The 14,466-nt window shown below is 48.3% G+C and overlaps 1 protein-coding gene across 2 annotated transcripts in view; it reads left to right on the top strand.

Moving 5' to 3' along the window:
• LOC135513115 (tensin-3-like) overlaps window positions 1-14,466 on the top strand; it is a 114,590-nt gene that overhangs the window by 19,867 nt on the left and 80,257 nt on the right. For both annotated transcript variants that reach the window (XM_064935835.1, XM_064935834.1), the window contains exons 6-11: window positions 3,588-3,671; window positions 5,266-5,378; window positions 5,508-5,568; window positions 7,776-7,851; window positions 7,999-8,128; window positions 8,792-8,857. In XM_064935835.1, the coding sequence (XP_064791907.1) occupies window positions 3,588-3,671; window positions 5,266-5,378; window positions 5,508-5,568; window positions 7,776-7,851; window positions 7,999-8,128; window positions 8,792-8,857 (530 nt within the window). The remainder of the gene's footprint in view (window positions 1-3,587; window positions 3,672-5,265; window positions 5,379-5,507; window positions 5,569-7,775; window positions 7,852-7,998; window positions 8,129-8,791; window positions 8,858-14,466) is intronic.

The raw sequence follows: 14,466 nt of genomic DNA, 5'->3' as shown, positions 1-14,466 counted from the left end.
TCAGTGCAGACCTGGATCTAGACTGAATGTGTGTGTCTCCCTCAGGGCAGACCTGGATCTAGACTGAATGTGTGTGTCCTCCTCAGGGCAGACCTGGATCTAGACTGAATGTGTGTGTCTCCCTCAGTGCAGACCTGGGTCTAGACTGAATGTGTGTGTCCTCCTCAGTGCAGACCTGGGTCTAGACTGAATGTGTGTGTCTCCCTCAGGGCAGACCTGGATCTAGACTGAATGTGTGTGTCTCCCTCAGGGCAGACCTGGGTCTAGACTGAATGTGTGTGTCTCCCTCAGGGCAGACCTGGATCTAGACTGAATGTGTGTGTCCTCCTCAGTGCTGACCTGGATCTAGACTGAATGTGTGTGTCTCCCTCAGGGCAGACCTGGATCTAGACTGAATGTGTATGTCCTCCTCAGTGCAGACCTGGATCTAGACTGAATGTGTGTGTCTCCCTCAGGGCAGACCTGGATCTAGACTGAATGTCTATGTCCTCCTCAGTGCAGACCTGGGTCTAGACTGAATGTGTGTGTCTCCCTCAGGGCAGACCTGGATCTAGACTGAATGTGTGTGTCTCCCTCAGGGCAGATCTGGATCTAGACTGAATGTGTATTTTCTCCTCAGTGCAGACATGGATCTAGACTGAATGTGTATATCTCCCCCAGTGCAGACCTGGATCTAGACTGAATGTGTGTCTCCCTCAGGGCAGACCTGGATCTAGACTGAATGTGTATGTCCTCCTCAGTGCAGACCTGGATCTAGACTGAATGTGTGTGTCTCCCTCAGGGCAGACCTGGGTCTAGACTGAATGTGTGTGTCCTCCTCAGTGCAGACCTGGATCTAGACTGAATGTGTATGTCCTCCTCAGTGCAGACCTGGATCTAGACTGAATGTGTATGTCCTCCTCAGTGCAGACCTGGATCTAGACTGAATGTGTATGTCCTCCTCAGTGCAGACCTGGATCTAGACTGAATGTGTGTATCTCCCTCAGGGCAGACCTGGGTCTAGACTGAATGTGTGTGTCTCCTCAGTGCAGACCTGGATCTAGACTGAATGTGTGTGTCTCCCCCAGTGCAGACCTGGATCTAGACTGAATGTGTGTGTCTCCCCCAGTGCAGACCTGGGTCTAGACTGAATGTGTGTGTCTCCCCCAGTGCAGACCTGGATCTAGACTGAATGTGTGTGTCTCCCCCAGTGCAGACCTGGGTCTAGACTGAATGTGTGTGTCTCCCTCAGGGCAGACCTGGGTCTAGACGGAATGTGTGTGTCTCCCCCAGTGCAGACCTGGGTCTAGACTGAATGTGTGTGTCTCCCTCAGGGCAGACCTGGGTCTAGACTGAATGTGTGTGTCTCCCTCAGGGCAGACCTGGGTCTAGACTGAATGTGTGTGTCTCCCTCAGGGCAGACCTGGGTCTAGACTGAATGTGTGTGTCTCCCTCAGGGCAGACCTGGATCTAGACTGAATGTGTGTGTCTCCCTCAGGGCAGACCTGGATCTAGACTGAATGTGTGTGTCCTCCTCAGTGCAGACCTGGGTCTAGACTGAATGTGTGTGTCTCCCTCAGGGCAGACCTGGGTCTAGACTGAATGTGTGTGTCTCCCTCAGGGCAGACCTGGGTCTAGACTGAATGTGTGTGTCTCCCTCAGGGCAGACCTGGATCTAGACTGAATGTGTATGTCCTCCTCAGTGCTGACCTGGATCTAGACTGAATGTGTGTGTCTCCCTCAGGGCAGACCTGGATCTAGACTGAATGTGTATGTCCTCCTCAGTGCAGACCTGGATCTAGACTGAATGTGTGTGTCTCCCTCAGGGCAGACCTGGATCTAGACTGAATGTCTATGTCCTCCTCAGTGCAGACCTGGGTCTAGACTGAATGTGTGTGTCTCCCCAGGGCAGACCTGGATCTAGACTGAATGTGTGTGTCTCCCTCAGGGCAGACCTGGGTCTAGACTGAATGTGTGTGTCTCCCTCAGGGCAGACCTGGATCTAGACTGAATGTGTGTGTCTCCCTCAGGGCAGACCTGGGTCTAGACTGAATGTGTGTGTCTCCCTCAGTGCAGACCTGGATCTAGACTGAATGTGTGTGTCTCCTCAGGGCAGACCTGGATCTAGACTGAATGTGTGTGTCTCCCCCAGTGCAGACCTGGGTCTATACTGAATGTGTGTGTCTCCCTCAGGGCAGACCTGGGTCTATACTGAATGTGTGTGTCCTCCTCAGTGCAGACCTGGGTCTAGACTGAATGTGTGTGTCCTCCTCAGTGCAGACCTGGGTCTAGACTGAATGTGTGTGTCCTCCTCAGTGCAGACCTGGGTCTAGACTGAATGTGTGTGTCCTCCTCAGTGCAGACCTGGGTCTAGACTGAATGTGTGTGTCCTCCTCAGTGCAGACCTGGGTCTAGACTGAATGTGTGTGTCCTCCTCAGTGCAGACCTGGGTCTAGACTGAATGTGTGTGTCTCCCTCAGGGCAGACCTGGGTCTAGACTGAATGTGTGTGTCTCCCCCAGTGCAGACCTGGGTCTAGACTGAATGTGTGTGTCTCCCTCAGGGCAGACCTGGGTCTAGACTGAATGTGTGTGTCTCCCCTAGACTGAATGTGTGTGTCTCCCTCAGGGCAGACCTGGGTCTAGACTGAATGTGTGTGTCTCCCCCAGTGCAGACCTGGATCTAGACTGAATGTGTGTGTCTCCCTCAGTGCAGACCTGGGTCTAGACTGAATGTGTGTGTCTCCCCCAGTGCAGACCTGGATCTAGACTGAATGTGTGTGTCTCCCTCAGGGCAGACCTGGATCTAGACTGAATGTGTGTGTCCTCCTCAGTGCAGACCTGGGTCTAGACTGAATGTGTGTGTCCCCCTCAGGGCAGACCTGGATCTAGACTGAATGTGTGTGTCTCCCTCAGGGCAGACCTGGGTCTAGACTGAATGTGTGTGTCCCCCTCAGGGCAGACCTGGATCTAGACTGAATGTGTATGTCCTCCTCAGTGCTGACCTGGATCTAGACTGAATGTGTGTGTCTCCCTCAGGGCAGACCTGGATCTAGACTGAATGTGTATGTCCTCCTCAGTGCAGACCTGGATCTAGACTGAATGTGTGTGTCTCCCTCAGGGCAGACCTGGATCTAGACTGAATGTCTATGTCCTCCTCAGTGCAGACCTGGGTCTAGACTGAATGTGTGTGTCTCCCTCAGGGCAGACCTGGATCTAGACTGAATGTGTGTGTCTCCCTCAGGGCAGACCTGGATCTAGACTGAATGTGTGTGTCTCCCTCAGGGCAGACCTGGATCTAGACTGAATGTGTGTGTCTCCCTCAGGGCAGACCTGGATCTAGACTGAATGTGTGTGTCTCCCTCAGGGCAGATCTGGATCTAGACTGAATGTGTATTTTCTCCTCAGTGCAGACATGGATCTAGACTGAATGTGTGTGTCTCCTCAGGGCAGACCTGGGTCTAGACTGAATGTGTGTCCTCCTCAGTGCAGACCTGGATCTAGACTGAATGTGTATGTCCTCCTCAGTGCAGACCTGGATCTAGACTGAATGTGTATGTCCTCCTCAGTGCAGACCTGGATCTAGACTGAATGTGTGTCTCTCCCTCAGGGCAGACCTGGGTCTAGACCACTTTGCCATGAGAAGGTTCTACAACAACAAAGTATCTTCCCTGATGAATCCCTCGCAGAAACGGTAAGAAACCACCCCACACAAAGCAAATTTGATTGGTTAACATCCAGTTCACAGAAGCTCCTCTGCACAACAGATCAATATAGTTCAAAGATCAACTGTCTGGTCATCAGTGAGCTTCAGATGTGGCCTTTTGGCTGAGGGCTTCCTTGTTCTAAAATTTTACCTGATATCACAGCGGTCAGGTGTCAGACTTGAGTGGTCAATTTAAAAAATAAATTATTTCACCTTTATTTAACCAGGTAGGCTAGTCGCAACTGCGACCTGGCCAAGATAAAGCGTAGCAATTCGACACATACAACAACACAGAGTTACACATGGAATAAACAAAACATACAGTCAATAATACAGTAGAACAAAAAGTCTGTATACAGTGAGTGCAAGTTAAGGAAATAAATAGTCCATGGTGGTGAAGTAATTACAATACAGCAATTAAACACTGTAATGGTAGATCGGCAGAAGATGAATGTGCAGGTAGAGATACTGGGGTGCAAAGGAGCAAAATAAATTAATACCAGTATGGGGATGAGGTAGGTAGATAGATGGGCTGTTTACAGATGGGCTATGTACAGGTGCAGTGATCTGTAAGCTGCTCTGAAAGCTGGTGCTTAAAGCTAGTGAGGGAGATGTGAGTCTCCAGCTTCAGAGATTTTTGCAATTCGTTCCAGTCATGGGCAGCAGAGAACTGGAAGGAAAGACGACCAAAGGAGGAATTGGCTTTGGGGGTGACCAGTGAGATATACCTGCTGGAGCGCGTGCCACGAGTGGGTGCTGCTATGGTGACCAGTGAGCTGAGATAAGGCGGGGCTTTACCTAGAAGAGACTTGTAGATAACCTGGAGCCAGTGGGTTTGGCGACGAGTAGGAAGCGTGGGCCAACCAACGAGAGCGTACAGGTCGCAATGGTGGGTAGTGTATGGGGCTTTGGTGACAAAACGGATGGCACTGTGATAAACTGCATCCAGTTTGTTGAGTAGAGTGTTGGAGGCTATTTTATAGATGACTGCTTCCAGTTTGTTGAGTTGAGTGTTGGAGGCTATTTTATAGATGACATCACCGAAGTCGAGGATCGGTAGGATGGTCAGTTTTACGAGGGTATGTTTGGCAGCATGAGTAAAGGATGCTTTGTTGTGATATAGGAAGCCGATTCTAGATGTAATTTTGGATTGTAGATGCTTAATGTGAGTCTGGAAGGAGAGTTTACAGTCTAACCAGACACCCAGGTATTTGTAGTTGTCCACGTATTCTAAGTCAGAGCCGTCCAGAGTAGTGATGCTGGACGGGCGAGCAGTGATCGGTTGAAGAGCATGCATTTAGTTTTACTTGCGTTTAAGAGCAGTTGGAGGCCACAGAAGGAGTGTTGTATGGCATTGAATCTCGTCTGGAGGTTAGTTAACACAGTGTCAAAGGAGGGGCCAGAAGTATACATAATGGTGTCGTCTGCGTAGAGGTGGATCAGAGAATCACCAGCAGCAAGAGCAACATCATTGATGTATACAGAAAAGAGAATCGGCCCGAGAATTGAACCCTGTGGCACACCCTTGATTGATTTGGGAGGTCAATCACTTGACATACAGTCTCCCCCCCTCTCTATCTAGGTATGTGTGGATGTTCAGCAGTCTGCTGAGGGGAGTTATGAACATGGATCCCTCTCCTCTCTTCCTCCTTTGTGTGGTTCTTCACGGCGTGCCCAACATCAATTCTGAAGGAGGTTAGAAACGCCCATACAAACACTATACTACACCTCTTACGTCACAGTGATACACACTGTTCTCAGATATACATTTTATGACGCACTACTAAATTAGCGATCTCTTTTTCCTGTTTGTGTTGTCTGCAGGATGGCGTCTGTTCCTGAGAGTGTACCAGAGCCTGCAGGCCGTCTGTACTTCAGCAGTCTAGTGAGATAACATACCCATTCACACTTCATCTGGATGTTCCGGATAGTCCATCTGTAGAGCGTCTGTAGTCCATCTGTAGAGCGTCTGTAGAGCATCTGTAGAGCATCTGTAGTCCATCTGTAGAGCGTCTGTAGAGCATCTGTAGAGCGTCTGTAGAGCATCTGTAGTCCATCTGTAGAGCATCTGTAGAGCGTCTGTAGAGCGTCTGTAGAGCGTCTGTAGAGCATCTGTAGTCCATCTGTAGAGCATCTGTAGAGCGTCTGTAGTCCATCTGTAGAGCATCTGTAGAGCATCTGTAGAGTGTCATAGTAGCAACTACTTGGTTACAGTTACACTCTTAGAAAAAAAGGTGTTCCTTAGCTGTCCCCATAGAACACTTTGAAGAAAACCTTTTGAGTTCCATGTAGAACCCTTTACACAGAGGAACCCAAAATGAAACTATGGCAGTGGGGACACCATTTACTTACACCAGAATTTCTGGGGACCAAATTTGTTGCCCAAATCTAATGACACAACCTTAAAATCTGTAAATGTAGATTTTTACATAAAAAAAACAACTTTCAATTCATTGTATTTTCATCTCTTATCAAAATGGAAAGAAACCAATAAATATATTTACCAATACATTTTTTTCCAAATAATCTTTCTCAAACACTTTGTATATTGTCCAATACAATAATCTGTACTCTTATTTTTTTGCTCCTAAAAATACAATTAAAAATTATAATAATAATTGGCGACCCCACTGCAATTCCCTGCGACCCCGGCTTTGAATACCACTGTTGTAAAGGGGTGCGTGCTGGTGGCAGGGAAGTCAGGCGCAGGAGATCAAACTTGGTATAAACAGAGCAGTTTAATAAGCGCTCAAAAACTCAGAAAACCAAAATATACAAAATAATACAAGTGGGTACAAAACCCGGCACACACCAGAACATATCTTAAACATAGCTTACAAACACACAATCACCGACAAGACATGGGGGGAACAGAGGGTTAAATACACAACATGTAATGAATGGGATTGGAACCAGGTGTAATACAAGACAAGACAAAACCAAAGGAAAGTGAAAAGATGATCAGCGATGACTAGAAAGTCGGTGACTTTGAATGCCGCCCGAACAAGGAGAGGGACCAACTTCGGCGGAAGTTGTGACAACTGTCCTATGGGGACCGCTGCAGAACCCTTTTGAATTTAATTTGATTGTAGTGTTAGGGTTAGGTTTAGAATAAGGGTAAGGGTTAATAAATATTACTGATAGTCTGTAGAGCATCTGCATTGCTTGCTGTTTGGGGTTTTAGGCAGGGTTTCTGTACACCACTTTGTGACTTCTACTGATATAAAAAAAGGCTTTAAAAATACATTTGATTGATTGATTGATCTACAGATGGACTATGGAAATATAGTGTTACCATGGTAATAATATTATGAGTATGAAAAAGTATAACAATGTATCCACTCACTGTCTGCTAAGTGACTCAAATCTTAATGCAAATGTGTGTTTACTTTGTCTGTGTGTGTTTATCTGTTACAGTCACGTGCGAGCAGTGCAGACAGACAGGGTTTACTTTGTCTGTGTTGTTTATATCTGTCACAGTCACGTGCGAGCAGTGCAGACAGACAGGGTTTACTTTGTCTGTGTGTGTTTATATCTGTCACAGTCACATGCGAGCAGTGCAGACAGACAGGGTTTACTTTGTCTGTGTGTGTTTATATCTGTCACAGTCACGTGCGAGCAGTGCAGACAGACAGGGTTTACTTTGTCTGTGTGTGTTTATATCTGTCACAGTCACGTGCGAGCAGTGCAGACAGACAGGGTTTACTTTGTCTGTGTGTGTTTATATCTGTTACAGTCACGTGCGAGCAGTGCAGACAGACAGGGTTTACTTTGTCTGTGTGTGTTTATATCTGTCACAGTCACAGTGCAGACAGACAGGGTTTACTTTGTCTGTGTTGTTTATATCTGTTACAGTCACGTGCGAGCAGTGCAGACAGACAGGGTTTACTTTGTCTGTGTGTGTTTATATCTGTCACAGTCACGTGCGAGCAGTGCAGACAGACAGGGTTTACTTTGTCTGTGTTGTTTATTTATATCTGTGCACAGACAGGGTTTACTTTGTCTGTGTGTGTTTATATCTGTCACAGTCACGTGCGAGCAGTGCAGACAGACAGGGTTTACTTTGTCTGTGTGTGTTTATATCTGTTACAGTCACGTGCGAGCAGTGCAGACAGACAGGGTTTACTTTGTACTGAAACCAGCTCAACTGCTGAAGGGAGACATAATGGTAGGTATAATCACACTCATATACCGTACCTGCACTTTTAAAATCCGGAATTGAATGGAATGTTATACAAAGCTCAGTGGTCTGACTGTATGAACCTTATAGACAGCCAGGTGAGGTAACTGTCTGTGTCTGCTGTCTGTGGTTCAGGTGGTGTGTTATAATAAAAACCACCAGACAGCCAGCCGAGAGGTCATCTTCAGGCTCCAGTTTCACACTGGCATTATCCACGGTCGCACCCTGCTTTTCCCCAAGGAAGACCTTGACACAGCTCATATAGGTACAGTAGTAGGTCGACTGGGAAGCCTAATGCAATGAATGACCTCTCTCGCTCTCGCCCTCTCTCTCTCCCCCTCTCTCGCTCTCTCTCTCTCTCTCTCTCTCTCTCCCTCTCTCTCTCTCTCTCTCTCTCTCTCTCTCTCTCTCTCTCTCTCTCTCTCTCTCTCTCTCTCTCTCTCTCTCTCTCTCTCCTTCTCTCTCACTCTCTCTCTCTCCTTCTCTCTCTCTCCTTCTCTCTCTCTCTCTCTCTCCTTCTCTCTCTCTCTCTCTCTCTCTCTTCTCTCTCTCTCTCTCTCTCTCTCTCTCTCTCTCTCTCTCTCTCTCTCTCTCTCTCTCTCTCTCCTCTCTCACTCTCTCTCTCTCTCTCTCTTCTCTCTCACTCTACTCTCTCCTCTCTCTCACTCTAACTCTCTCTCTCTCTCTCTCTCTCTCTTCTCTCTCACTCTCTCTCTCGCTCCTTCTCTCTCACTCTCTCTCTCTCCTTCTCTCTCTCTCACTCTCTCTCCCTCTCTCCCTCCCTCTCTTTCTCTCTGTGTCAGTATTATCACAGGCTAACCTTGGTCGAATCACCAGGTGATGAGTGCAGGCGTGAAAGCCAACGCATGCAGGTAGACATGCACACACACAGATAGAGATGGATGATCACCTTCCCTCCCCTTTCCAGATCCCAGGTTTCCAGACGATGGGAAAGTTGAGTTGGTGTTCTCTGAAAGTCCTGAAAAGATGCCAGGTAATTCCCGGCCGTCATCGTTGTTAAGCATAATCTCCCCTTCAAACCACCATTGGTCCAACGAACACACACCTGGACCACCACTACAGCTGGTGTGGCTGACTAACAGCCCCTGCCTACCCCGTCACCCTACAGTCACACATCCTGTAAGGACTATTTAAAAGTTCCAATTCGTCACGATGCATGAGTGATGCAAACTGTTTTTGACACATTGAGGTAATGTCCAGACTTAGATACAAATAATATGAGGACAGATCAGCCCTTCACCCTGCAGTCACATATCCTGTCAGCTGCCGTCACAGCCCTTCACCCTGCAGTCACATATCCTGTCAGCTGCCGTCACAGCCCTTCACCCTGCAGTCACATATCCTGTCAGCTGCCGTCACAGCCCTTCACCCTGCAGTCACATATCCTGTCAGCTGCCGTCACAGCCCTTCACCCTGCAGTCACATATCCTGTCAGCTGCCGTCACAGCCCTTCACCCTGCAGTCACATATCCTGTCAGCTGCCGTCACAGCCCTTCACCCTGCAGTCACATATCCTGTCAGCTGCCGTCACAGCCCTTCACCCTGCAGTCACACATCCTGTCAGCTGCCGTCACAGCCCTTCACCCTGCAGTCACACATCCTGTCAGCTGCCGTCACAGCCCTTCACCCTGCAGTCACACATCCTGTCAGCTGCCGTCACAAAAGAACAGAACAGAGCATAACAGAACAGAGCAGAACAGTACAGAGCAGATTTAGAACAGAGCAGAACAGAACAGAACAGAGCAGAACAGTACAGAGCAGATTTAGAACAGAGCAGAACAGAACGGAACAGAACAGAACGGAACAGAGCAGAACAGAGCAGAGCAGAACAGAGAAGAACAGAACAGAGCAGAGCAGAACAGAACAGAGCAGATTAGAGCAGAGAAGAACAGAGCAGAGAAGAACAGAGCAGAGCAGAGCGGAACAGAGCAGAACAGAGCAGAACAGAACGGAACAGAGCAGAACAGAGCAGAGCAGAGAAGAACAGAGCAGAGAGGAACAGAGCAGAACAGAACAGAGCAGAACAGAGCAGAGCAGAGCAGAGCAGAGCAGAACAGAGCAGAACACAGCAGAACAGAGCAGAGAGGAACAGAGCAGAGAGGAACAGAGCAGAGCGGAACAGAGCAGATCAGAGCAGAACAGAACAAAGAAGAACAGAACGGAACAGAACAGAACGGAACAGAGCAGAACGGAGCAGAACAGAGCAGAACAGAGCAGAACAGAGCAGAGAAGAACAGAGCAGAACAGAGCAGAGCAGAACAGAGTAGAACAGACAAATATAATGACTCACTATCAAATCAAAACCAATCCTTCTGAGACCACCACATCTGAATTGTTCACCTGTTTAGTTAGTCTGAACAGACACAGACATGTCTGTTTCATAATATGCGTGTGTGAGCAGAAATTGTGCCAAAAGATTTGACCAAAGCAACCTGTGCCTTCTTGCTCTTTCCAGAAAGGGGCAGTATTCAGCACACTGCAGAGACTGGCTAACTGTAACACACACTGCTCTGTAACACACACTGCTCTGTAACACACACTGCTCTGTAACACACACTGCTCTGTAACACACACTCCTCTGTAACACACACTCCTCTGTAACACACACTGCTCTGTAACACACACTCCTCTGTAACACACCCACACTCCTCTGTAACACACCCACACTCCTCTGTAACACACCCACACTCCTCTGTAACACACACTCCTCTGTAACACACACACACTCCTCTGTAACCCACACTCCTCTGTAACACACACACACTGCTCTGTAACACACACTGCTCTGTAACACACACACACTCCTCTGTAACACACACTGCTCTGTAACACACACTCCTCTGTAACACACACACACTCCTCTGTAACACCCCACACTCCTCTGTAACACACACACACTCCTCTGTAACACACCCACACTCCTCTGTAACACACACTCCCCTGTAACACACACACACTGCTCTGTAACACACACACACTCCTCTGTAACACACCCACACTCCTCTGTAACACACACACACTCCTCTGTAACACACCCACACTCCTCTGTAACACACATTCCTCTGTAACACACACACACTCCTCTGTAGCCCACACTCCTCTGTAACACACACACACTGCTCTGTAACACACACTGCTCTGTAACACACCCTGCTCTGTAACACACCCTGCTCTGTAACACACACTCCTCTGTAACACACACACACTCCTCTGTAACACACCCACACTCCTCTGTGACACACACTCCTCTGTAACACACACACACTCCTCTGTAACACACCCACACTCCTCTGTAACACACACTCCTCTGTAACACCCAAACTCCTCTGAAACACACCCTGCTCTGTAACACACACTGCTCTGTAACACACACAAACTCCTCTGTAACACACACTTCTCTGTAACACACACTCCTCTGTAACACACCCACACTGCTATGTAACACACACTGCTATGTAACACACACTGCTCTGTAACACACACACTCCTCTGTAACCCACACTCCTCTGTAACACACCCACACTCCTCTGTAACACACACTTCTCTGTAACCCACACTCCGCTGTAACACACACTCCTCTGTAACACACACACACTGCTCTGTAACACACCCACACTCATCTGTAACACACACTCCTCTGTAACCCACACTCCTCTGTAACCCACACTGCTCTGTAACCCACACTCCTCTGTAACACACACTGCTCTGTAACCCACACCCTCTGTAACACACACTGTTCTGTAACCCACACTCCTCTGTAACACACACACTCCTCTGTAACACACACACTCCACTGTAACACACCCACACTCCTCTGTAACACACACTCCTCTGTAACACACCCACACTCCTCTGTAACACACACTGCTCTGCAACACACACTCCTCTGTAACACACACACTCCTCTGTAACACACCCACACTCCTCTGAAACACACACTCCTCTGTAACACACCCACCCTGCTCTGTAACACACACTGCTCTGTAACACACACAAACTCCTCTGTAACACACACTCTCTGTAACACACACTCCTCTGTAACCCACACTCCTCTGTAACACACACTCCTCTGTAACACACCCACACTCCTCTGTAACACACACTGCTCTGTAACACACACTGCTCTGTAACACACACTCCTCTGTAACACACACTCCTCTGTAACCCACACTCCTCTGTAACACACCCACACTCCTCTGTAACACACACTGCTCTGTAACCCACACTCCTCTGTAACCCACACTCCTCTGTAACACACACTCCTCTGTAACACACACTCCTCTGTAACACACCCACACTCCTCTGTAACACACACTCCTCTGTAACCCACACTGCTCTGTAACCCACACTGCTCTGTAACACACGCTGCTCTGTAACCCACACTCCTCTGTAACACACACTGTTCTGTAACCCACACTCCTCTGTAACACACACACTCCTCTGTAACACACACACTCCTCTGTAACACACCCACACTCCTCTGTAACACACACTCCTCTGTAACACACACACACTCCTCTGTAACACACACTGCTCTGCAACACACACTCCTCTGTAACACACACACACTCCTCTGTAACACACCCACACTCCTCTGAAACACACACTCCTCTGTAACACACCCACCCTGCTCTGTAACACACACTGCTCTGTAACACACACAAACTCCTCTGTAACACACACTCCTCTGTAACACACACTCCTCTGTAACCCACACTTCTCTGTAACACACACTCTTCTGTAACACACCTACACTCCTCTGTAACACACACTGGTATGTAACACACACTGCTCTGTAACACACACACTCCTCTGTAACACACACTCCTCTGTAACCCACACTCCTCTGTAACACACCCACACTCCTCTGTAACACACACTCCTCTGTAACCCACACTCCTCTGTAACACACCCACACTCCTCTGTAACACACACACACTCCTCTGTAACACACACACACTCATCTGTAACACACACTCCTCTGTAACCCACACTCCTCTGTAACCCACACTGCTCTGTAACCCACACTGCTCTGTAACCCACACTCCTCTGTAACACACACTGCTCTGTAACCCACACTCCTCTGTAACACACACTGTTCTGTAACCCACACTCCTCTGTAACACACACTGTTCTGTAACCCACACTCCTCTGTAACACACACACACTCCTCTAACACACACACACTCCTTTGTAACACACACTACTCTGTAACACACACTGCTCTGTAACACACCCTGCTCTGTAACACACACTCCTCTGTAACCCACACTCCTCTGTAACCCACACTCCTCTGTAACCCACACTCCTCTGTAACACACACTCCTCTGTAACACACACTCCTCTGTAACCCACACTCCTCTGTAACACACACTCCTCTGTAACCCACACTCCTCTGTAACACACACTCCTCTGTAACCCACACTCCTCTGTAACACACACTCCTCTGTAACCCACACTCCTCTGTAACACACACTCCTCTGTAACACACACTCCTCTGTAACACACACTCCTCTGTAACCCACACTCCTCTGTAACACCCACTGCTCTGTAACCCACACTCCTCTGTAACCCACACTCCTCTGTAACACACGCTGCTCTGTAACACACACTGTTCTGTAACCCACACTCCTCTGTGACACACACACACTCCTCTGTAAAACACACTGCTCTGTAACCCACACTCCTCTGTAACACACACACACTCCTCTGTAACACACACACGCTCCTCTGTAAGACACACACACTCCTCTAACACACACACACTCCTCTGTAACCCACACTCCTCTGTAACAAACACTCCTCTGTAACCCACACTCCTCTGTAACCCACACTCCCTGTAACACACCCTCCTCTGTAACACACACTCCCCTGTAACACACACACAGTCCTCTGTAACACACACTCCTCTGTAACACACACACACTCCTCTGTAACCCACACACTCCTCTGTAACACACACACACTCCTCTGTAACCCACACCCTCTGTAACACACACTCCCTGTAACACACACACAGTCCTCTGTAACACACACACAGTCCTCTGTAACACACACACAGTCCTCTGTAACACACACTCCTCTGTAACACACACTCCCCTGTAACACACACACAGTCCTCTGTAACACACACACAGTCCTCTGTAACACACACACAGTCCTCTGTAACACACACTCCTCTGTAACACACACTCCCCTGTAACACACACACACAGTCCTCTGTAACACACACACACCTCTGTAACACACACACACTCCTCTGTAACACACACTCCTCTGTAACACACACTCCTCTGTAACACACACACAGTCCTCTGTAACACACATTCCTCTGTAACACACACTCCCCTGTAACACACACACAGTCCTCTGTAACACACACACACAGTCCTCTGTAACACACACACAGTCCTCTGTAACACACACACAGTCCTCTGTAACACACACTCCTCTGTAACACACACTCTCCTGTAACACACACACAGTCCTCTGTAACACACACACACAGTCCTCTGTAACACACACACAGTCCTCTGTAACACACACTCCTCTGTAACACACACTCCTCTGTAACACACACAC

The sequence above is a fragment of the Oncorhynchus masou genome, chromosome 24 (assembly GCF_036934945.1).
Source record: "Oncorhynchus masou masou isolate Uvic2021 chromosome 24, UVic_Omas_1.1, whole genome shotgun sequence".
In the NCBI taxonomy this organism is placed as follows: domain Eukaryota; kingdom Metazoa; phylum Chordata; class Actinopteri; order Salmoniformes; family Salmonidae; genus Oncorhynchus; species Oncorhynchus masou.
This window is presented reverse-complemented; position numbering and strand designations above follow the sequence as displayed.